This window comes from Balaenoptera ricei, chromosome 20 (assembly GCF_028023285.1).
Source record: "Balaenoptera ricei isolate mBalRic1 chromosome 20, mBalRic1.hap2, whole genome shotgun sequence".
NCBI lineage: Eukaryota > Metazoa > Chordata > Mammalia > Artiodactyla > Balaenopteridae > Balaenoptera > Balaenoptera ricei.
In genome coordinates this window covers 16,145,349-16,167,071 of record NC_082658.1, presented here as the reverse complement: position 1 = coordinate 16,167,071, position 21,723 = coordinate 16,145,349, and the positions used below count along the sequence as shown (strand labels likewise).

The following is a 21,723-nucleotide window of genomic DNA, read 5'->3' as shown; positions in this document are numbered from 1 at the left end:
ACCTTATGTTGACAGCACACTTTCTTCTTTTAAGAATCAGTTTGTAGTAATTATCAAAATAGAAATGTAAGGCTGAAAATGCATTAATATAACTACATATATGTATGTATTACAATTTATGTATTACAATTCTGATTGTGCAAATAAGCTCTCATACGGATAATCCAAAAAGGTAGTTATAAAATATTTTTAAACTTGTCCTTGGATATTCGATTTCATTTGACGAATAAACCTCGTGTTCTCAGAATTCACTTCATATCCTCCCCCAGAAAAAAATATATATAGTCCCACACTATTATATATATACTTTTTTAATATACATGTATACACATTTTTTTTTCCTTTTTCACACTATGATAATATGACTATAGAAGCTGGAAAACTGCCCTATTTCGTCACCCTGCTTGCTACCTTCCTCAATTATCTTGGTCATTAGCTCTACAGTGGAACTAGGTACCCTTAATTCTTAAAGTGATTCTAAATTTTTCCAGCCTTACAACTTAAGGGAAACTAGGGACCCTGTTAGAGGATCCCAGCATTGAAAAGAGGCTCAAGTAGAACGTCTCCCACTTTTTCGCCGGCCTCTTCAGGGACAAACGACTCTGGGGCGACACCCCGCCAGCTCTCCTTCCCCAAGGAGCCCCGCGCCACCCGACAGACCCCGAGCGCCGCTTGGCCGCCCCGCCTCCAGGGCCGCCCCGCCCCGCCTCCGTCTTTTCCCGCCCCGCCTCCGTCTTTTCCCGCCCCGCCCCGCCTCGCCCCGCCTTGCCCCGCCTCCGTCTTTTCCCGCCCAGACCTCTCGCCTTCCGGAAGGGGGCGTGACCTCGCAGGAAGTTCTCGCGTTAGAGAAAGGTAGGGATTTCCGGCTCCGGTGTCATGGACGCCTCCTATTCTGAAGGTGCAGATGCTGGGGTCTGCGGGAAGAGGCAGCAGTTCGGGAACCGGTTTCTGAGCGACCCGGCGCGCGTCTTCCACCACAATGCCTGGTAACCACCCTGCCCCTCGCCCGGCCTGCGGTTCGCCCTCTGTCCCGGCGCCGCGGAGCGTTCCGAGAAACCCTTGACCGCCGGCCAGAGTCCCGCTGCCCTGCTCGAGGCGCTCTCCTCCGACGGGAGAGGCGCTCCGGGGCCAGCGACTCACCTACCCGCAGCGGGAACCTGAGGCCCCTAAGCTGCCCGTTTGATTTTCTCAGGGACAGTGTGGAGTGGTCGGAAGAGCAGGCCGCGGCGGCGGAGAGGAAAGTCCAGGAGAACAGTACCCAGCGGGTGTGCCAGGAGAAGCAAGGTGCGCCCAGGTGGGCCCACAGTGGTATAGACAGCCAGCGTACTGCTGGACGTGCTCTCCCGGAGAGGCCAGAGAACCGAGGCCGCCGGGTCTTTGTTAGTGGACTGATACAGAACTCGAGGTTAGAACGGGAGTGGGAGGGGATGGGCAAGGATGGGAAAGGGCTGCGCGTTAAAATCTTGTTAGGGCGTAGAGCGTGTTTTGGTTTTGGTTTTGGTTTTGGTTTTTTGTTTGGAAGAGGATAACCATCTTGATAGTATTTTCTAGTGATTTAAGTCTTTAGTTATGTTGACTAGATCCCTGTTAATATGGCTGGGATGTGGCAACCGTGTGGTCACATGATTGTCTTAGAGGGTGTATCGATACTTTCTACATCATTACACTTCGCTTGAGGAAATGTTGCCATTAAAGCTAGATTCAAGTGGTCAGATTCTAAATATTGTTGGGGGGATGGCTAATGAGTAGTGAATTATGTGCCTTTTCTTTGTGTGATGGCTATGAGGATTTAGGGCTTCTGCCAAGAAAAGATGGATGAAGCAGAGTGGAAATAAGTCTGGCCAAAGAAAAGGAGGCCCCTTCTGCAGAGGTGGATGATTTCACTGCAACATATCCCTAGATACTAAAACTAGGACTGGTTGGGCCTGTGTCCTAAGTGACAATTGAAGGTAGCACTAGGAATGGGAGAGTAGTACCCACTGAAAGAGTTCTGAACAACAGTTAGAAGATTCCGGTTGCAAAATATTCACCCTACATAATTTGACAAAGACTAGATCAAAGCAAGTTAAGGTTTAAAGGGATTTTGAGAATCATGTAGTCCAATATCCTCTTTTTACAGTTAAAGAATCTTGGACCTCAGGACATTAAGTGCCTTGCCCAGAGGTAAGCAGTTAGTAGTGGTGGAATTGAAATCCAGTTTCTCGGGTTTTTATTCTCCTACTACACTAGTCAAGGCCCTGTATTGGCAAAGAGCAGAAAACTGAAATCTAGTTATAAACCAATGTTATCGCAAAAAAATAAATTAATAAAAAGGAAAAACTGAAATCTAGGACTGCTTCAGTCACCTTAAACAGCAGCTTTCTTTTAAATAGTCCATATCTTAGTCTCTCCTGTACTCTATCATCAAATCTCTTCTCATCTGAAGACATTTTCCCCTCTTGTCAGCATTTTCTATTTCCATTTTTAGTATCTATTAGTAGAGAATTCATTTCTGGGCTCCACACTAAAGAATCACTGACAGAGGAACATAATGTAAAGAGCTACCTGTATCATAACCATTGATTTCACATGGGGAATAACTGAAGAACCTGGGACATTTAGCTTGTAAAAGAGGATTTAGAAGGGGAAATAACTGCCCTCAAATACAAAAGAGTTGTTCTCTTTGGCCCTGAGAAATAGTAGGACCTTTTGATCAGAAATGATTAGACAGATTTTTTTGCTTAATATTAGGATTTTCTAGTAGTTAAGAGCCATCCAAGGATGTGGGGGGAGATTTGATAGGTAGTAAGTTCTCTGGCAGAAGTTGAATTTCCTGGAAGGACAAGATACACAGCAAATTCAAGTGTGATAGGTGGTAGGACTAAATGACCACCAGCTCTGAGACTGTGGCTCTACTTGAGTATAACTTTTAGTACAAATTTTGGTGAAGCAGGATGGTGATTTACACTATGTACAGATAAAATATTGAGAGATGGTTCTTAAAATTCTTTCTTAAATATTTACAGTTGATTATGAGATCAATGCCAACAAATATTGGAATGACTTCTACAAAATCCACGAAAATGGGTTTTTCAAGGATAGACATTGGCTTTTTACTGAATTCCCAGAGCTGGCACCTAGCCAAAACCAAAATGACTTGAAGGATTTGCTCTCAGAGAACAAGGCAAGTGAAGTACCTGCATGTAGAAGCAGTGAGGATGGATCTGGTTTAATAATAGAAGAACAGCACAGTTGTTCTTCAGTCAGCCTTGGACATAAAACACAGCCACCTCCCGTGGAAGAGAATGTAACTCAGAAACTCCGTCACCTGGAAATCTGTGCTGATGAGTTTCCTGGATCCTCAGCCACCTACCGAATACTGGAGGTAACCTCCCTTTATTGTCCTGGTAGTGGCGTTAGTGAGGCTGTTTTTTTATGCACATAGGGTGGCAGTAGAGAGGCTGACCACCAAAGTAACTTCTGACTGATGAACTTGACTAGACTGGACCCATATGTTGGCCTGGAAACACCTCCATTTTTGAACTAATGAAATGCCCTAGATGCACACCAGATACCTGGTGGTCATGGCAAACAAAGACAGATCACCTGCTATCTGGGAGCATTATATTGCATCCAAAAGTTGTAGCATCCTGCTGTACCTGCCATCTAGTAAAGAGTCCCAGGTCAGAAGATAACTTTTGTTACTTCTAAGATAGTTGTGGGATGGAGAGGTTAATTGGGGTGGTGCCTACTCTCAATTGTGGGAGAGTTCTTGTCTTCTCAGTTTGGATGTGTGGCAGAGGCTAGGCTAGACCTGAAAAGGTGTCTAGGGTGGGCACTGTAACGAATATTCACAGAAGTGACTACACACTCCACCGGAAGCTGACTAGTTTTGGGACTGAGTCCTCTGGCATGACTTTGTGCTCGTCCCTTACCCAGCAGAATGGGACTTCTGCCTCTCTCTGCCTCATAGTTGTTACGGGGGTTAATTGAGATAAGGTATGTAAAATGACTGAGAATAGTGTCTGGCACACAGTAAGCCCTTAGTAAATGGTGCTGTTTTTATTATTACCACACCCAGCACTGAATTTAGGACGGTGTTGCCGTGGTCCTCCTTTCATGAATTTTTCAACCCAGTCTGCTAGAAACATTTTTCCAATAATGGTATAGTGGAGCTCAGTAAGAAAATGTTTTGTTTACAGGACTGTTTGCCAAAACTCAGAAAGTAAAAGCAGCCCATGCCCTTTTTTCCAGACCATCTCCCTCCCGCTAATGAAAGCCCATGCTCTCATCTTTTATGGCTACCTCTTTAAGGGTTCCTGAGGTCAAGGGCAGGGAATGTCATGGGTACTGTTTAGCTCTGGTCACTACACCTTCCCTAATACAATTACGCAGGATTATCCATTGTTGATTATTTATCTAGCTTTAGGGAATTAATTCTTTGGAAAGTTCTGTGATTAATAGTTCATTTCTGTCTACAGGTTGGTTGTGGTGTGGGAAACACAGTCTTTCCAATTTTACAGACTAACAAGTAAGTTTGTTGTAAAGTTTAACTACATGACAGCAAAGAAGAGAAAAGTGAGGGGTTGTTGTTTCTTAGAAGTCTTACTGCATCCAAGTGGTAATAGTGGTTGTTGGGAACTGTGGGTTATAGGAGATTAGATGTCTACATTATCCATTTACGGATTGTTTTGACTTAATTTTATTTATAAGTTATCTTTGTCATCAGGGAAATTAGTGGGTATTAAACCTGTTACGTTGTTAATATATGGTGCCTTCATATTTTAACTCGGCTACATAGGAAAGAGAATAGACATAGTACAGTTTGTAATCTAATTGTTGTGCTGTTTTTTCTGCCCATTTCAGTGACCCAAGACTCTTTGTTTACTGTTGTGATTTTTCTTCCACAGCTGTAGAGCTGATCCAGGTAAGTGCAGTGCTCCTATCACTAATTTTCACTGACTTAAGGGGGAAAGGGTCTGCTAAAAATCAAGGTCTCTAGCTATTTTCTTATTGTACTGTGGTCTGAAAGTAAAAGATGTACTGAAACAGCATGGAGTAGAGGAAAGGGCCAAATGTGAATACAGAATCTGTTGCTTGCCTGCTGTGAAACTTGGGGCGGGTCTCTTGACCTACCCAAACTCATGTTTTAAGGATTAAAATGATATGATTATTTCATTCAGGATTCTTTGAGTTACAAGTTACAGAAACTTCTAGACAAACTCAGCTAAAGGGAATGTCATAGAACTCAAGGGCGTAAAGTGTAGCCAGGACTAAAACTCAGCCCTGAAAAGGTGTCAGGTACCAAAGGCAAACTGGCTGGCTGGTGAGATGTTGCCACCCCCTCCTATCACAACACCTCCCTCAAGTTCACAGTGTCTTATCTCTCATTGCCCATTTGCCTTTTGTTTTGTTTTTTCTTTGCAGACCAGCTTTCTCTAATAGGTTTTTCCTGGTTTTGCATGTGGCCTTGGCCTCAACGTACTTGCCCCTCCCAGTCCCTTACAAGTCTCCCCTCTTTAGGTGTTCCCAGAACCTCCCCTGAATGACAGTGTCTTGATTCCAAAGTCCCCAGAATGTCTGATTGACTCAACCCAGCTGACAGTCTACTTGCCCTGTTTCAATTAGCTGTGGCTAATGAGGAACAAAATCACATTTTTGGAGAAGAGAGATGTCAATAGGGAAGTTACCCTAAAAATGTGCGTATTACAATAATGTATGATGCTCCTAGCGTAGGAGCTCAGGAATTGGTAATAATTCCAGATTTTTTTTTTTTTTTTTTTTTTGCTTCACTGCTTGGCTTGCAGGATCTAAGTTCCCTGACCAGGGATCGAACCCAGGCCCCTAACAGTGAAAGCATTCCCTAACTGGACCGCCAGGGAATTCCCAATTCTGGAACTATTCTTGCAAACCTATACCAGACGAATGTTGAGGCTTATCCTTAGTTAATTTAATGATAATAAATTGTAGGTTAAATCTTCCACATCTAGAGAGAGAGATTTTCCTGGAGAATTCTATGATCTGTGTAATATGCTGTAGTAGGAGTTTAAATCATGCTTTTTCAGTACGTTTTGTTTTCCTCCTTATGAGGTTTCTCTTTGCCCTTTTGGTCACTTACCTTCCTGGTCATTTTCCAGTCCTCAGATCTGACTCCGCATCAGAATAAAGACTAAAATTAGAGGAGTTGGGAATGTTCCATTTTAAACATACCAATTAGATTCCACAGGGTCCTAGAGTTGTTCCTGATTCTTACCCTAAGAGTAAGAATGTTTGCCGTAATGGCAAGAACTATCTCCTCAGTGGGAAGAGGCGGTGATTACGTTTAAAGCAAGATAGCTTTTCTTGAGGCTATGTGAACAGTTTCTAGCCTGTGTCCTCTCTTCCATCTGTCTGCAGACAAATTCAGCATATGATCCTTCTCGGTGTTTTGCCTTTGTTCACGACCTGTGTGATGAAGATAAGAGTTACCCAGTGCCTGGGGATAGTCTTGATGTCATCATCCTCATATTTGTTCTCTCAGCAATCATTCCAGACAAGTAAGTTTTAGATCCCTTAGCCAGTAGCATAGCAAAAACAAAGCTTTGGTCAGGGACCTGGATATCAGAGTTGGAACCTAAATAAGAAGGATTTTATGAATGTTCTGATAGGCAGGAAGAAGCTCCTCCATCCTAGGAGCAATAGGAGCTTCTCAAATATTTTTCTAAATTTGTCTTGGAGTCCAACTTCTGGTTTAGCATCTAAACCTCTGCTTGTTGACTGCGGTGGTCGGTTCTTCTTATGATTATGGTTTAACATCCCCAGAGAGTGAAGGGGCTGTCTTAGTGGGTGTGTGGAAATTTCCTATTGACGATCACGTAGCATGATGTCTTAGAACTGTGGATGCCACAGCTATTAGAGAACATCCCATTATTGGCCTTTTAAATGCTTTCAATAAAAAAAGCTTATTAACAGCACAAAATTTACAGTGAAGTTTAACTCAGGTGTTCTCTGTATAAGTTCTTCGGAAAACTATAGTACAGGAGAATTCCGTAAAATCACGATTAGATAAAAGGAAAGTCAGTTGGTTTACCCTAAAAGATACCATTAAAGTCTCCTAGACAGGCAGCCAGTTGTCCCAACAAAGATGAAATACTGTCTCAAGGAGGCAGTAGCATTCGGGGCAGTTGTGGGGGGTGGGGGGTGACTGACTCTCTCTAGCCCACATTTCCTCTAGGGTAGCATTGTGTCATCTGACCTGACAGGGATATTGTGAGTGAGAAATAAAGGCAGGTGGAGGATGGCCCAAACAGCTTGGCATGGTTTTAAACATTAATTGCAAAAGCTTACATGGTGTACACTTTTAAAAACTGATATGGACTGAAACAAAACATTAAAATTAAAAATTCATTATTCAATATTTAAATAGACTTTCAAATGGTTTTCGCAAGTTTGAAGCATTTATACTTTTGCAGTGGTTAAAGCTGAAACCTGCACTGAGACTCTGTATATGGAAAGTGCAGTCAGAAGTGTAAAGCACTCTGCCCAGAGTTCTCATTTGCATACAGACTGTATCACCATGTAAATTGTAAGTTCTTGAGGTTCAGTCTTCATTTAACAGATGGAAAGATGCAGGCTGCATTCAAAGAGCTTGGGCCTAGTGGGGCAGGCAGATGGGTCAACTAGCAGTCTCCACACCGGGTGGTCAGGGGTCCTCTCAGAGATCCGTGGGAACCTGGTGTAGGATTGGCTTCCCCATGAGGAGTGGGAAGTGAATCAGGCAGAGAGCACGTAACTTCCCCCGCGGTGGACCTCTGCTGAAGAAGCAGGCCTCGTCAGACCTCTTCATACTGAAGGCAGTGGATCGAAGGCACAGTTGTGAGCAGGCAGCAGAAGGCACATGAGAGGTTTGGGCGTGTGCTCAGGTTATAACTGAAACAAGAGCAGAGGAGATTTCAGGACTTTTCGGGATATGCTACAGGGGAGAGGAACCCTATTCTTAAAGAGATCTGATCTTCATTCCCTGCTGTCCCACAGGATGCAAAAGGCTATCAACAGGCTAAGCAGGCTTCTGAAGCCTGGAGGGATGATGCTTCTGCGAGATTATGGCCGCTATGACATGGCTCAGCTTCGGTTTAAAAAAGGTATTTTCCCACTATAATCACAACAATGGCTTTGCCATAAGAATAGTCATACAAATCAGTGGAATAAAATAGAGACTCTCGAATTATATAGTTCCATACATAAAGCCATTTAATACATGATAAGGGTGGTATGTTTTTGAAGACTTGTATAATCTAGGTATTAGGGAGGTCTTTTTTAGAAAAAGGCATTTGATTACATAAATAGTTTTAATTGTGGTATGGCAAAAGATGCCATTAAAAAGTTAAAAGACAAATGACAGATTGAGGACAAATATTTTGAGTTAAAGGAACAGATAAAGACAATGTCAGTGCTCTTCAAGCAGGGCTGTTGCCAAACTGATAAGGGAAAAGATCAGTGACCCACCAAAAAACAGACAAGAAATGTTTTAGAGTTGATTTACTAAAGAGCAGATCCAAATGGCCGAAACCAAAACTTCAAGAAGATAAAAATAACAATGAGATACCTATTGCTGGCTGATTCAGAGAAAGAGATACACTGTTCCATTATTGGTAGAAATAGGAATGGTTACGGGTTTTCTTTAAACATTCTAGTGTTATCTATCCAATCCAACAGTCCTTTTGGGATTTATTCAAGAACCAGCACATAATATGTGTATAATAAGCAAAATCTTGGAAACAAAGTGACTGCCTCTGGATAGGGGAATGTTGTGCATATCACATGAGGTAGACCCCATACCACTGGTCTTGGGGGGGTTTCCATGCTATATTACCAAGTGAGAAAAGCAGTGTGCACATGGGTATTTTAAACTTAATCCCATGGATAACAGTAACTGGGGAAAAATAAGATTATTTTGACATTCAAAAGGTATAGAAGGATTGATTACATGTCAGGTTGTTAAATTGACAAGGTCAGGGGGTTTAGCAGCAGGAGGGGAAGTGTGTGTCCTTGCTAAAAACAGTATATATGTGATCATATTTATGAATGTGCATGTGGATACGTGGAGAGACATGCAAAAAGACAGTCACTAAAACAGGAATAGTGGCTGTCTCAAATTTCCTTAAACTTAGCTATATTCCTTGAGGTTTTTTTAAACATGTTTTTAGAGGGGCAGAAGGCTGTTTAGAAAGTTGTTTCTGTTTTTAAACAAAGTGTATGCGCTATTATTTAATCGGGGAGGGAGGGGGAAACAAGCTATTTTCATCATGAAACAGAACTGTAGAACAGGGGGCTGAGAATTGCATGTGTTAGCTAACACTGAAGTTTGATTATTCCGCTTGGGCTGCTCTTCTCCAAAGCACCATTCCTTTGTAGGAGAGAAATTGCAGATTCCTGCAAAGTACCAGTGTAACCAAGAAAAGGATCCGTTCTTGGCCCAAGAAATTGATATCTTGATGCACATTTGATTGGCAATGAAATTGAAAGAAGTGCTTTAAAGTTTCTCTGGTCTTTACCACATCACTCTGCAGGTCAGTGTCTGTCTGAAAATTTCTATGTGAGAGGCGATGGCACCAGAGTGTACTTCTTCACACAAGGTATGAAAGCACTCGTCTTTATGCTGACAGCCCCCACAGGGCCAGATTACATGTTCCTCCGTGTGCTTTCAGAAGTGAAATCATCTGGCCCCTTCTATCTTTTGCAGCCTCTTCTCTGCCCTTCCCCACCTCTCAGCCTACCTTCAGCCACCTTGAACCACTCACTGTTCTCCAAGTAGGCTCAGCTTGTCGGAGCCTTCTGTCCCTCCTTTGCTCTTCTGCTGGCTGCTCTTCCTCTCTATCACTTTGTCCAAAACAGGAACCTGCCCATTTTGCAGGACTCCACTGTAGCCGTTTCAGCCTCTAAGCTGGGTGGTACCTTAGGTGCACCTGAGTTACAGTGAACTCATGGCCCCCTGGGTTCCAGGTATAACTCAGAACTGCTCTCCTCTGCTGCTTGTCCTGCTGCTGGTTTCCTCCTCCTCCAGTGCCTTATGAATGCTTCATTCCTGGGCCGTTTTTCAGGTCACATACTTTTTTGAGCCTTTAGTTAGTGATGGAACCTCTCTCCTAAAAAAAAAAAAATGGCTTTGACATGCCATATATATCAATTTTTGCATATAATTGTAAGGTGTACATAGAACCCTAGAAAATTCTTTCCCATCAGCTAACTCTTAGAGGGGTTCTCCCTGTGGATTCCAGGCTGCCCTTCACACATGGTTTGCCTTCCCCTACCTAAATGTGGACTTGCTGCTACCAAGCCGCTACTGCATGTGTAACTAAATAATACTGCTCAAGCCACTTAAAATCTATAAATAAGGACAGCAATCTCACAGAGTGCCATTTAACATGGGAAGTGGTAGGCACAGTGCTTTTTCTTCAGGGGAAAATATGTAAACATCTCTTTCCAAACTAGATGAACTGGACACACTTTTCACTACTGCTGGACTGGAAAAGGTTCAGAACCTGGTGGATCGCCGGTTGCAAGTGAATCGAGGGAAACAACTGACAATGTACCGAGTGTGGATTCAGTGCAAATATCGTAAGCCTCTTCTGTCCAGCACCAGCTGAGAGGCACCTGCTCCTGACAGGCGAGGTCATTGGGGCTTTTTAAAAAGAACGTCCACAAATGGTGTCTTGTAGATATTAAACCATGCAAGGGTTCCAACAGATTTGAACCTAGGAAGAATTATTTTATATCAAGATGCTAACCATTTTTTATAAAGCAGAAACTAACACACCATTGTAAAGCAATTATACTCCAATAAAGATGTTTTAAAAACAACAACAACAAAAAAAGATTCTAACCATTTTTGCTTCATATTTGTGAAGCCCTGTGATATATACTTTTCTCAAGATTTTTTCTTACTTGGAGATCTCAAAGAATCTTTCTTGCCATTTTGTAACTTAATAGTTGAAATGTTATTCATGGGAATCAAAGAATTTATTTCCATGTGTAAGTATTATATATGGTGAAGTGAATGACTGAGTTGCATTAAATTAGTTGAGGATTCAAATGCCTGGACTAAGAAACTGATACAAAGATGACTAAAGGTCTCATTCAGTGGTCATCAGGGACGCAAATTAGGAAGAATCACCTGTCTTTGGATATTTTCCTGACTCAAAAAAAGAGCATCAAAATATGGTGTCCTTGTTAAGTATTTGGTCATGGTCTCCGCTTGACGTTACTTCCATGGAATTTTAAGTACTGTTTCCCCATCTAAGTAACCTGCATGTAAAAAAATTAAAAGGATCTTCACTTTTAGGAAATTGTCTTTCTGTGTGTGCCCTTAAATGTTTGACTGAGAGACATTTTAGCCATTTCACTTCTGAATGTGATCCTTTCATCCCTGTTACTTTTTTAATGTGATCGCCCCCGTTGATGGTCCACAAACTATATGATGTGTTCTTCATTTTACCGAATTAAGAATTTTCAATTCTTCATTCCTACATTTTGGGTTTTTAACTCAAACTTTAATATTCTCATAATCGTTTATTTTATTTATAAAAATATGTCATAAGCATTTATTTTAATAATTCCAAACTTATAGAGAAGTACAGTACCAGAAATACTGTGAGAATAGTCAACTTTTTTCTGAATCTTTTTATCTTTTTTTTTTTTTTTTGGCCACACTGCATGGCATGCGGGATCTTACTTCCCTGACCAGGAATCAAACCCGTGAACCCTGCAGTGGAAGCGCGGAGTCTTAACCACTGGACCGCCAGGGAAGTCCCTTGAATCATTTTTTTTTTTTTAAAGATTTAATTTTAGTTATTTTTGGCTGTGTTGTGGGGCTGTGTTGGTTCGTTGCTGCGTGCGGGCTTTCTCTAGTTGCAGCAAGCGGGGGCTACTCTTCATTGCGGTGCGCGGGCTTCTCACTGTAGTGGCTTCTCTTGTGGAGCACAGGCTCTAGGTGCGTGGGCTTCAGTAGTTGCAGCACCCAGGCTCAGCAGTTGTGGTTCGCGGGCTCTAGAGCACAGGCTCAGCATTTGTGGTGCACGGGCTCAGTTGCTCCGCGGCATGTGGGATCTTTCCGGACCAGGGCTGGAACCCGTGTCCCCTGCATTGGCAAGCAGATTCTTAACCACTGTGCCACCAGGGAAGTCCCCTTGAATCATTTTTAAGAGTAAGTTGCAAGGTGATAGCCCAACACTGCTGCATATTTTATACTGTGTAATTCGTGTAACTGAAGATGTTATCCTATATCACCAAATATATCCATCAGAAGTGGATAATTAACATGGAAGTAGAAATTAACATGGAAATCCTACTATCCACAGATAACCAAGTTTTCTCAATGGTCCCAATAATATCCTTTATCATCAAAAAAAAAAAAAGGCCTTCTGTTGCATGTAGTAGTCATTTCTCAGTCTCTTTCAGTCTGGAACAATCCTTGAGGTTTGTTTTCGTGACCTTGACATTTGAAGATTACAGGCTATTTTGCAGACTGCCCTCAAATTGGGTTTGTTAATGCCTCATGATTTGGTTCAAGTACGTATTTTGGGCAGGAATATCAAGTGATGCTATTGTGGTCCATGATTTTGATGAACCCTGGTGGTGGTGGTGTTAACTTTGATCACTTAATTGGGGTGGTGCCTGCTTGGTTTCTCCACTGAAAACTTCCTAATAACTATTTTGTAGGGTGGTGCTTTGAGACTAAATATCCCATTACTCATTAAACTCTACCCCTTAGTTTCAGCATCTATTGCTGTTTCTTGGCTGAATTACTACTATGATGGCAGCCAAGTAATGTTTTTGAATCCCACATTCCTCCTACACTTAATTGGTTGGCATTCTACCATAAGGAAGGCTTCCTTTTCTCTATTCATTTGCTTATGGACTCATGGGTTTCTGTTTTACTCAATGATTATTATATATTACTATCATTTTGATACTTTGATTATGATATTGATGCTCATATTGTCCCAGATTTGGCCAGTGGGAGCCCCTTCAAATGCTTCTGTGACCTTTTGACATGTGCAGGAAGCAGGAAAAGACTCCGCTTTTTTTTTTTTTTTTTTTAATTTTTATTCATTTATTTTTTGGCTGCGTTGGGTCTTTGTTGCTGCGTGCGGGCTACTCATTGCGGTGGTTTCTCTTTGTTGCGGAGCATGGGCTCTAGGTGCACAGGCTTCAGTAGTTGTGGCTCGCGGGCTCTAGAGCGCAGGCTCGGTAGTTATGGCGCATGGGCTTAGTTGCTCTGCGGCGTGTGGGATCTTCCTGGACCAGGGCTCGAACCCATTTACCCTGCATTGGCAGGCAGATTCTTAACCACTGCGCCACCAGGGAAGTCCCAAGACTCGGGTTTTATACCTACGTGCAAAGCACAAGGTAGGTGCTGGGAAGATGGAATAAAAACTGTTCCTGTTATGAATGCATTAAAGATGCTGAGGGAAGGTCTTTAGTGTATCATTTAATATATCTGTTCTTCATTTCAAAGGACAAATGAAATACCATTCCAGCACTTCAAGCACAAGTTGTTCCAGGCTCACCTTGTACTTTCTCTGCCCCAGTCTGAACCAGCTATTTCCCCCAAGGAGTTCTAGTTTCTTTTAACAGAGCAAGGTATTTAGAAACCAAGCCAAGGGTGCTCATTGCTATTGTGGTGCCTATTCCCAGGCCCCCTCAGTGGATGGAGTTCAGGGATATATGTATGTGTACATACTTACATCTATATTTCTGTACTTAAATATATATTGAAAACCAGTTCAAACCAGTACCTTTGATTCCAGTCCAACACCACAGGATTTATTCTAGTTTTTATTCTTTCTCTCTGTACTTGTTCTCTTTTCCAACAATCCCAAATGCCCACAATCCTCAGCATACTGGGATAATCCAGTCATATATAACCATTCTTTTGTCACCACACATGGATGCCCTCTCACCTCTTGGGCTCTGACACCCTCTCCAAGCCACTGTTTCCATCATTACCTCACCTAGACACCCTCCTCACCCAGACACCCTCCTGCCCTGGATTCAGCACCCCACAGAGCCGCCACCACCCCTCTGCACCTGCACTAACACCTACCTTGCTTGGTTTCACCTGTTGAGTTTTAAAAGATAGGAGGAAAGGAGCTCCCATCTTTTCCATTGTAATGAATTTATTTAATATGAAAACACGGGGGCTTCCCTGGTGGCGCAGTGGTTAGGAATCCGCCTGCCAATGCAGGGGACACGGGTTCAAGCCCTGGTCCGGGAAGATCCCACATGTTGTGGAGCAGCTAAGCCCATGCACCACAACTACTGAGCCTGCGCTCTAGAGCCCGTGAGCCACAACTACTGAGCCCACGTGCTACAACTATTGAAGCCCGTGTGCCTAGAGCCCGTGCTCCTCAACAAGAGAAGCCACTGCAATGAGAAGCCTGTGCACCACAACGAATAGTAGCCCCTGCTCGCCGCAACTAGAGAAAGCCCGTGTGCAGCAATGAAGACCCAGTGCAGCCAAAAATAAATAAATTTAAAAAATAAAATAAAATGAAAACACTGAGTCACTGGAATGTATTTCATTTGTCTTTTGAAATGAAGAACAGCTATGTTAAATGATCCACTAAAGACCTTCCTTGCAGAAGTCTGCAAGGCTGTGATAGACTTCACCTCAGAGGTCATCTACACCCGGCCAGCTGAGGCGGCACCTCCAACAAGGTCTCCATCCATGCAGCAGTAACGGGACTCCCAGTGGAGGAGGTGGTCTGCCTCAGTGCTGGCATCAGCACCGCTCGCTACATGCTGATGGTGGCAGATGCTGTGATTGAGAAATTTGCTTCAATTAAGAGTGAAATTGAAAAACTGAAGATGAACAAGGACCACTTAGAGAAGGTTTTACAAGGTGGGTCAGCAAAAGCCAAAGAATTAGCATATCCCATGTGCCAGGAGATGAAAAAATTGGTGGGGTTTCTATAAGTTTCAACTAGTCACAAAAAGGCTTTTCTATCTTTTGGTCTGCTCACTCCAGTAAAGGCAGCTTTCCTCACGAGAAAAATTATAGTTTGGGGACACTTAATTTGGTACACCTGATCATTGGCTTCATTTGATGAATAATGATTTGTAGCTTTCAAAAACAGAACAAGAAAACCTTCCTTTGGCATCGCTGAAGCATTTCAAAGCAACAGGAACAATTTTTATTCCATCATCCTAGCACCTGCCTTGTGCTTTGGGCTTAGATATAAAAGTTGAGCCTTTTCCTCCCCCTCTCCCGCTCCCTATACCTCTCTGCCATCTGCCAAGCTCTCTGACTCTCAAGCTAACTTGAACTCTGTAAGGGACTTTGCATAATTTTTCAGCCTTGGAATCACTAATGGGGTGCAGAGGACAATTAAACATGGTCAGGGTAGATTAAAGTATGACCTTAGTGCCACTCAAAAAAATACAGGCTGCCTGGACTGTAAGTCTGACTCCAGTCTGACTTGGTACTCTTTTTTGTTTTGAATTTTATTTTATATACTTTTTTATACAGCAGGTTCTTATTAGTTATCTGTTTTACACATATTAGTGTATACATGTCAATCCCAATCTCCCAATTCATGCCGCTACCCCCCACCCCACCCCCCCAGCCACTTTCCCCCCTTGGTGTCCATACGTTCTCTACGTCTGTCTGACTCAATACTCTTAAAGCAAGAAAAATGCTGTGTTGGCTGGAAAGGTAGCTCCACATGTGAAACTGCTCAGGAAGTTGTGTGGTTTAGATTGAGTCTAGTAGCGAAGTGTTTCTGAAACTGATCTTCCTAAGTGGTGTTAATTTGGCTGAGGAGATAAATTCAGCATTGTTTGAAACATGAGGGACAGTTTAATTTGAGACAGGTGCACCAGAGCTATTAGAGAGAAGCTGTGTTCCTGAAGGTGGTGCCCAGGGTCAGGGTGTAACACTGTCACCTGGAGACCATGGGTTCTTACGCCTCAGAAGTGATTCATCTCCTGATTTTGTGTGCTTCATCTTGAACCTGGCCTCTGCTAATGACATCAAATCTATGCTTTGCAATGGGTCCACTACCTGCCTTCATGTGAGTTCATACTCTCTTGGGCTCTGACTAGGAAATTAGGGCCTTGGAAACTTAGTAGGAAAAGGAAAATCTAACGTACTAAGACATCCTACTTTCCTCTAATTGATTCCTATCTTTGATTAAAGACGTTACTTTAGTAATAGTAGGGGGTTCTATCCGTGGCTTAAAAGATGAACTGAGGACAAGCAGCTTCTTTCACTCTGTTCACAAAGGCCTTTTTTTTGGTTTGTGGCTGCAGCTGCTATTTTCAGCGCCGGGCTGCATCGATGCGTTGCACGTTTTTATATGCTTCTTAATTCGGTGTGCAGGTTGATTTGGGAGCCTGGGTTGAGAGGTGGGAGGAGTGCTGGTGAAGAATTTTGCAAGTAAAAACACCAAAATGGTGTGTCACAGCCACCTCACTTTACTCCAGTGAATTTCTAGGTGCAAGATTGGATATCGATTGTCTCTTGACTGTAGTCAGTGGAATGTACTACATGACCAAGTTACAGGACAGACAGCCACAGTCAGATTCCATGCTCCAGTGGGGGCCCTGAGACACAGCAGCCAGTAACCTTGACCAAGGGCTCAAACTTGGCATCTTCACCCTGAGGTAAGCCCCAAATTGCATGCATTCATTCATCCCCCACCTTCCTTTCTCCATTAAAACTTAAAATATCCAGGGCTTCCCTGGTGGCACAGTGGTTGAGAATCTGCCTGCCAATGCAGGGGACATGGGTTCGAGCCCTGGTCTGGGAGGATCCCACATGCCGCGGAGTAACTGGGCCCGTGAGCCACAACTACTAAGCCTGCGCGTCTGGAGCCTGTGCTCCGCAACAGGAGAGGCCGCGATAGTGAGAGGCCCGCGCACCGCAATGAAGAGTGGCCCCCACTTGCCGCAACTAGAGAAAGCCCTGGCACAGAAACGAAGATCCAACACAGCCATAAATAAGAAGAACCACTGATTCATTGTAAAAAAAAACAAAAACAAAAACAAAATATCCAGGAATTCCCTGGTGGTCCAGTGGTTAGGACTCCACGCTTTCACTGCTGAGGTCCCAGGTTCAATCCCTAGTTGGGGAACTAAGCCCATGGCACAGCAAAAAATAAATAAATAAACTATCCTTAGAAGGAGCCACACTTTAAACACTTCCACGGCGAGGAGCAGGACTGGAGAAAGCCCTCACATACGGGGCTGCCAGTGAGCCCCCCACGCCCTGCTCAGCCTTGCTTCCCATTGCTGAACATTTATTGGGTGATTAAGGCTGACACTCAGTGGAGCTCAGGAAATGATGAATTCCTTGGGGGAACTTTGTATTCTCAGCACTTAGCTGAGTAGCAAGCACCTGGCCCACAGTCGTGCACGATGCATGAGGACTGAATGACTAAATAGCTTCTTCCTGCCATGCCCCCACCCCCGACAACAGACATGCATTGGCACACAGTTTGTATTTAACTTCAGAAGACCGTAGTGTACAGGACTGTGGTTGCAAGTATCAGCAGCTCAAGCTGGCTTAAGGGAGAAAACAGAAGGTAGGGGGACACAGAGGGTCTCATGGACGCCCAGGCAGAAAGGTAGAGGGGCCTCAGGAGCCCTGGGAAGTGTGTACTCACCAGCACTCCCCAGTCTGGCCAAGGACCTTCCCTGCTCCTTGGTCCACTTGTAGGAGGCGACCATCAACCCTAAGGCTTGATGTCTCTGTAATATGAGTGTGTTTGTGTGTGTGTGTGCACACACACATTTAGGAGTAAGCAGTTGCCAGAATGGGTTTACAGACCAAGCAGAGTCCCCAAAAGGCATCCACAGAGCACCCTTTATGTGACATCTGGGCACCACCGTTATTTACTTGATCTTTTTAAATTACTTACATTCTTAAATTTATTTTTAAAGGAAACTATATCACTGTGATAAATGTAAAATAAGTATCATTTGTCCTGAACAAAAGTATTTTTTAAAAAGAAATACAATGAAAACAAGAGAATAATACAAGTTCTATCTGGATCCCATTGCTGGTCAAAAGCTCTGAGCCCCAGGCCTGGAAACACCGCAGTGAACAGAGCAGAGTCACAGCTGTCCCGGAGCTCACACTTAAATGGGGGGATTCCAACAATAAACCCATAAAACATGAGTCAGGTGGGCATATGCCAGGAAGAATCGAGCAGGGTAGGGAGGATAGAGAGGTGACAGGGAGCAGGGGAAAGGGCCCTCTGAGATGGAGTGGGCAGAGAAGATCTGGAGGAGGTGACATTTTTCATGGGATGCGTGGGGGCAGAGCCTTCAAGGCAGAAGGAACGGCCACTGCAAAGGCCTAAGGATCTTGGTAGACTCCACCCCACGGCATGGGCAACACTGCATCTCAAATAGAAGCTTAGGGGACCGTTGCTCACTCTTGTAATAAAAGTATCTGCCTTTAGCACCTTTTAATAAGCATATTACTGGGAGTTTGCTGGTGGTCCAGTGGTTAAAACTCCACCTTCCAATGCAGGGGACTCAGGTTCGATCCCTGGTCGGGGAACTAAGATCACACATGCCGCGGGGCAACTAAGCCTGCGTGCTCTACAGCCCGTGCGCCACAACTAGAGAGCCCCGCATGCCACAACTACCGATTAATTTAAAAAACTAATTAATAAGAGTATTACCCAAATGCACTAAGAAATTAGCGAGAATGATTACTTGTCTCCTTCAGACCCTCAGGTCCAGAATCTGGATTCTTCTCGGTTCATTTAGGGACTATTAAAATTATGAAGGCAGCCCAGCTCACGAGAGTCTGTTATATAAACCAGGATTATTGATCTGTGATCTGAGGCATACCTGACAAGCCAAGGGGATCTCCCCAGGAAAGGAAGCTGCTTGAGAAACTGAAGATCAGAAGTTGATTGCTAAGAATACACCAGAGTCTCAGAGTCAGTGGCACAAAGAGAGGCTTCTGTCAAGCCGAGGCTGTCCCGAATCCCCGGTCTGCGCGGGTGAGGCAACCACTGAGGAGATCTGTGGTAACACTACCTGGCATTTGTTTAGACCTTGATACTCTAAAAAGGCTTTTCATATGTTTAATCCTCACAGCACCCCTGTGAAGTATAATTATCTCCTTTTTACAGATGAGGAAATCTGAAGTTCAGGGAGAATAAATGGTTTACCAAGGTCAGAGGACTAGTGTTAATCATAAGGTAATTAGCCTAAGATTAAGGAGGGGTGGTTTGTTATAAATGATATTTGACATAATATAGGGGCTTAAACATTCTTGGCTCCAACCAACTGTGCCTGCCCGGGAACATGTCACACCTGCTCAGAGGTTAACCCTGTTGTGAGGAGGAGAGATTCCTGGGCCCCATCTGCCCCAAATCTCCCAAGGGAAAGAAGAACACTGCAGCTGTCAGAAGTGTAATCAAAAGTCCATGAAATCAGCTACATAAATTATGTTGGTTTTGCAACATTGTACAGTTTGCAACATTTTCATCAAAATAGAAAATTTTAACCCACCACCTTTACCCTGTGGCCCTGCCTGCGAGGTGAGGCTCAGCCTGGGGTGAAAGGAGGACCTGGATTCGTGCCTCATCTTCCCAAGGGTCTCCACTGGGCTGGGGCCAGTGTCATGGACCGTGTCCTGTTGAGTGGCACCCATGCTCAGTGCTCAGAAGGGCCCTCGCCAGGTTCAGTGCTCTGCTGTCACCATCTTGAAATTCTTAACAATTTTTTAACAAGGGCCTCAATCCTGCTGCTGCTGCTGCTTCCTTGCTGCTTCTTCCTCCCTCTTCCTCCTTCCCCAGGAAAAAGGGGTCTTCTCTTCCCATCTCATCAGCTGGTCCTTGGTGGCCCTGGGTTGGGCCTTTCACCCAGGGCAGGACCCCCTGCCTGCCTTGGCTCTTTCTGCCTTTCCAAGCCCCTCCCCCCATCAGGAGGGCCTTCCAGACATGCTGAGCCTGGACCCCCACAGTTCACTGCTCCTGCTGGAAGGGCCCTGTACGCACCCTATCTCCTCATAGCCGCTACCATCTCCTCATTCAGGGCTCAGCTGCAACATCCCCCCTCTGAGACTCCTTTCCCACCAACAGCCTTGACCAGTGTCACCGCCACTCCTCAGAGCCCTCCCGTGCCCTCACTCACGCCACATTATGAGGCTTTATCGTATTCCTGACACCTGGAACTATTCTTATTTGTTTATTGTCTGCCTCCTGCCTCTAGACTATAAGCTCCTTGGGTTCAAGAGACTTTGTCTACTTTGTTCACAGTTGTATCCTCAGTACCTACAATGGAGTCCTGCACATAGTTGGTGCTCAATAAATACTTACTGTGTAGGTGAGTGCACAGAGGTGCTGGTTCCACAGAGAGATCAGGCATCAAAGTGAGGAAAGTCAAGTTCTGGCATCTAATCCAGCAGGAAATAATGGGGCTGGAGATGGAAGCCCGAGATGGAAGCCCAAGCTGTTAGCCCAGGGCCTGTGGACAGAAGTTGCCCGGTAAATGTGTCTCAGGAGCCAGGCATACCTGGGAAAGAGTAGGGAGTAAGAGCCCACAAGAGAGCAAAGCTGCTCAGCTCCCCAAGGGAGGGGGCCCACTCAGGGTGGTTTCATGGTACAGAGATTGCAACAGAGTGAACAAGCTGATCCACTTTGAATCTTTAAATGCCACCAACACTTGGATAATTCCCAGATCTATGGCACGAGCTAAGGATCTCACTTGAGCCTTGAACTAGTTTATCTAAATACCTCCTGATGTCTCTCTCCCCTAGAAGGCCCTCAGGCACCTCAAACTCTGTCTGTCTGTCCAAAGCAACTCATAAGAGCACAGACCAGGATTGAAATCCTGGAGTCACTAATTCATTTGTTCTCTGCATCATCTTGGCTCAGTTACCGGATTCCTCTAATTCTCAGTTTCCTCAACTGTCGATCAGGTATGAACAATAATAATCCAGCAGCCCTAGCGGCCCCCATAACTCCATCCTAACTCCTTGAGGGGACAGCACTGAAAGCCAACCTCTGTGGGCTATTATGTATTTATAAGGCTAGTTTGCGTAAGGCACACTTTATCATATGTTGTGTATTTAGCAGTTATATAGATGGTATGTCCCTTGGCAACTTTTGCCTGGAGAGAATAACCATGTGTTCCTGAGTCTTGTTAAGATTGTAGCAAGAAGCACTAATCTACATTTCTTCTCTAAAGTCTCAAAGAACAGTGAAGAGGAGATAAAACCTTTGAGCTTCCAGTGAGTTTCAGGTTGTTGCCCTCAGCCAGAGTCAGCTTCTTCATGAGGCACAGGGCACAATCTCCTTTACAGTGCAGTGACTTCGGCCCACAGTACTTTTAGGGGCCCTTGAAAACGTTTTAATTTGATTTATTTTAAAACCAGAAGAGGGGAATTCCCTGGTTTTCCAGTGGTTAGGACTTTGCACTTTTACTGCCAAGGGCCCAGGTTCAATCCCTGGTCGGGGAACTAAGATCCCACAAGCCCACAAGCCGCCTGGTGCAGCCAAAGATTAAAAAAAAAAAAAAAAATTTTAATAAATTAAAAAAAAAACCAGAAGGAAAAAATGAATAGTTGGTAATGAATATATGATAATGAAGGCAGCCTAGGTTATGTTTGTTTTTATACCAGTACATTTATAAAAAAAAAAATTTTTAATGAATGGAGGAAAGGGCTCATGAAATCAAAAGTCCCCAGGGCCCATGAAAGTCACAATGTGACTAGGCCCCTCAGGTGGCATCAGCCTCCCA

General features: G+C 44.0%; 1 protein-coding gene and 1 non-coding gene across 6 annotated transcripts; both read left to right on the top strand.

The window, feature by feature from the left end:
• Nucleotides 1-857: 857 nt before the first annotated feature.
• Nucleotides 858-10,860, top strand: METTL2A (methyltransferase 2A, tRNA N3-cytidine). 5 transcript variants are annotated; one of them, XR_009499359.1, is made up of 9 exons: nt 858-986; nt 1,193-1,284; nt 3,006-3,364; nt 4,461-4,510; nt 4,846-4,906; nt 6,376-6,515; nt 7,993-8,099; nt 9,373-9,527; nt 10,450-10,536. XR_009499359.1 is itself a non-coding variant. In XM_059906576.1 (9 exons), the coding sequence occupies exons 1-9, from the start codon at nt 877-879 to the stop codon at nt 10,602-10,604; spliced, it is 1,140 nt and encodes a 379-aa protein (XP_059762559.1). In that variant the 5' UTR covers nt 858-876; the 3' UTR covers nt 10,605-10,859. The 5 variants fall into 5 exon arrangements, 4 of the variants coding, with proteins under 4 accessions (XP_059762559.1, XP_059762560.1, XP_059762561.1 ...); XM_059906576.1 differs by lacking the exon at nt 9,373-9,527 and adding an exon at nt 9,528-9,593 and having other exon boundaries at nt 10,450-10,859; XM_059906578.1 differs by lacking the exon at nt 9,373-9,527 and adding an exon at nt 9,528-9,593 and having other exon boundaries at nt 897-986; nt 1,193-1,294; nt 10,450-10,860.
• A 10,509-nt stretch (nt 10,861-21,369) lies between these two features.
• TRNAK-UUU (transfer RNA lysine (anticodon UUU)) lies at nt 21,370-21,442 on the top strand. The gene has a single exon. It is a non-coding gene; the product is annotated as a tRNA-Lys (tRNA).
• Nucleotides 21,443-21,723: the final 281 nt, after the last annotated feature.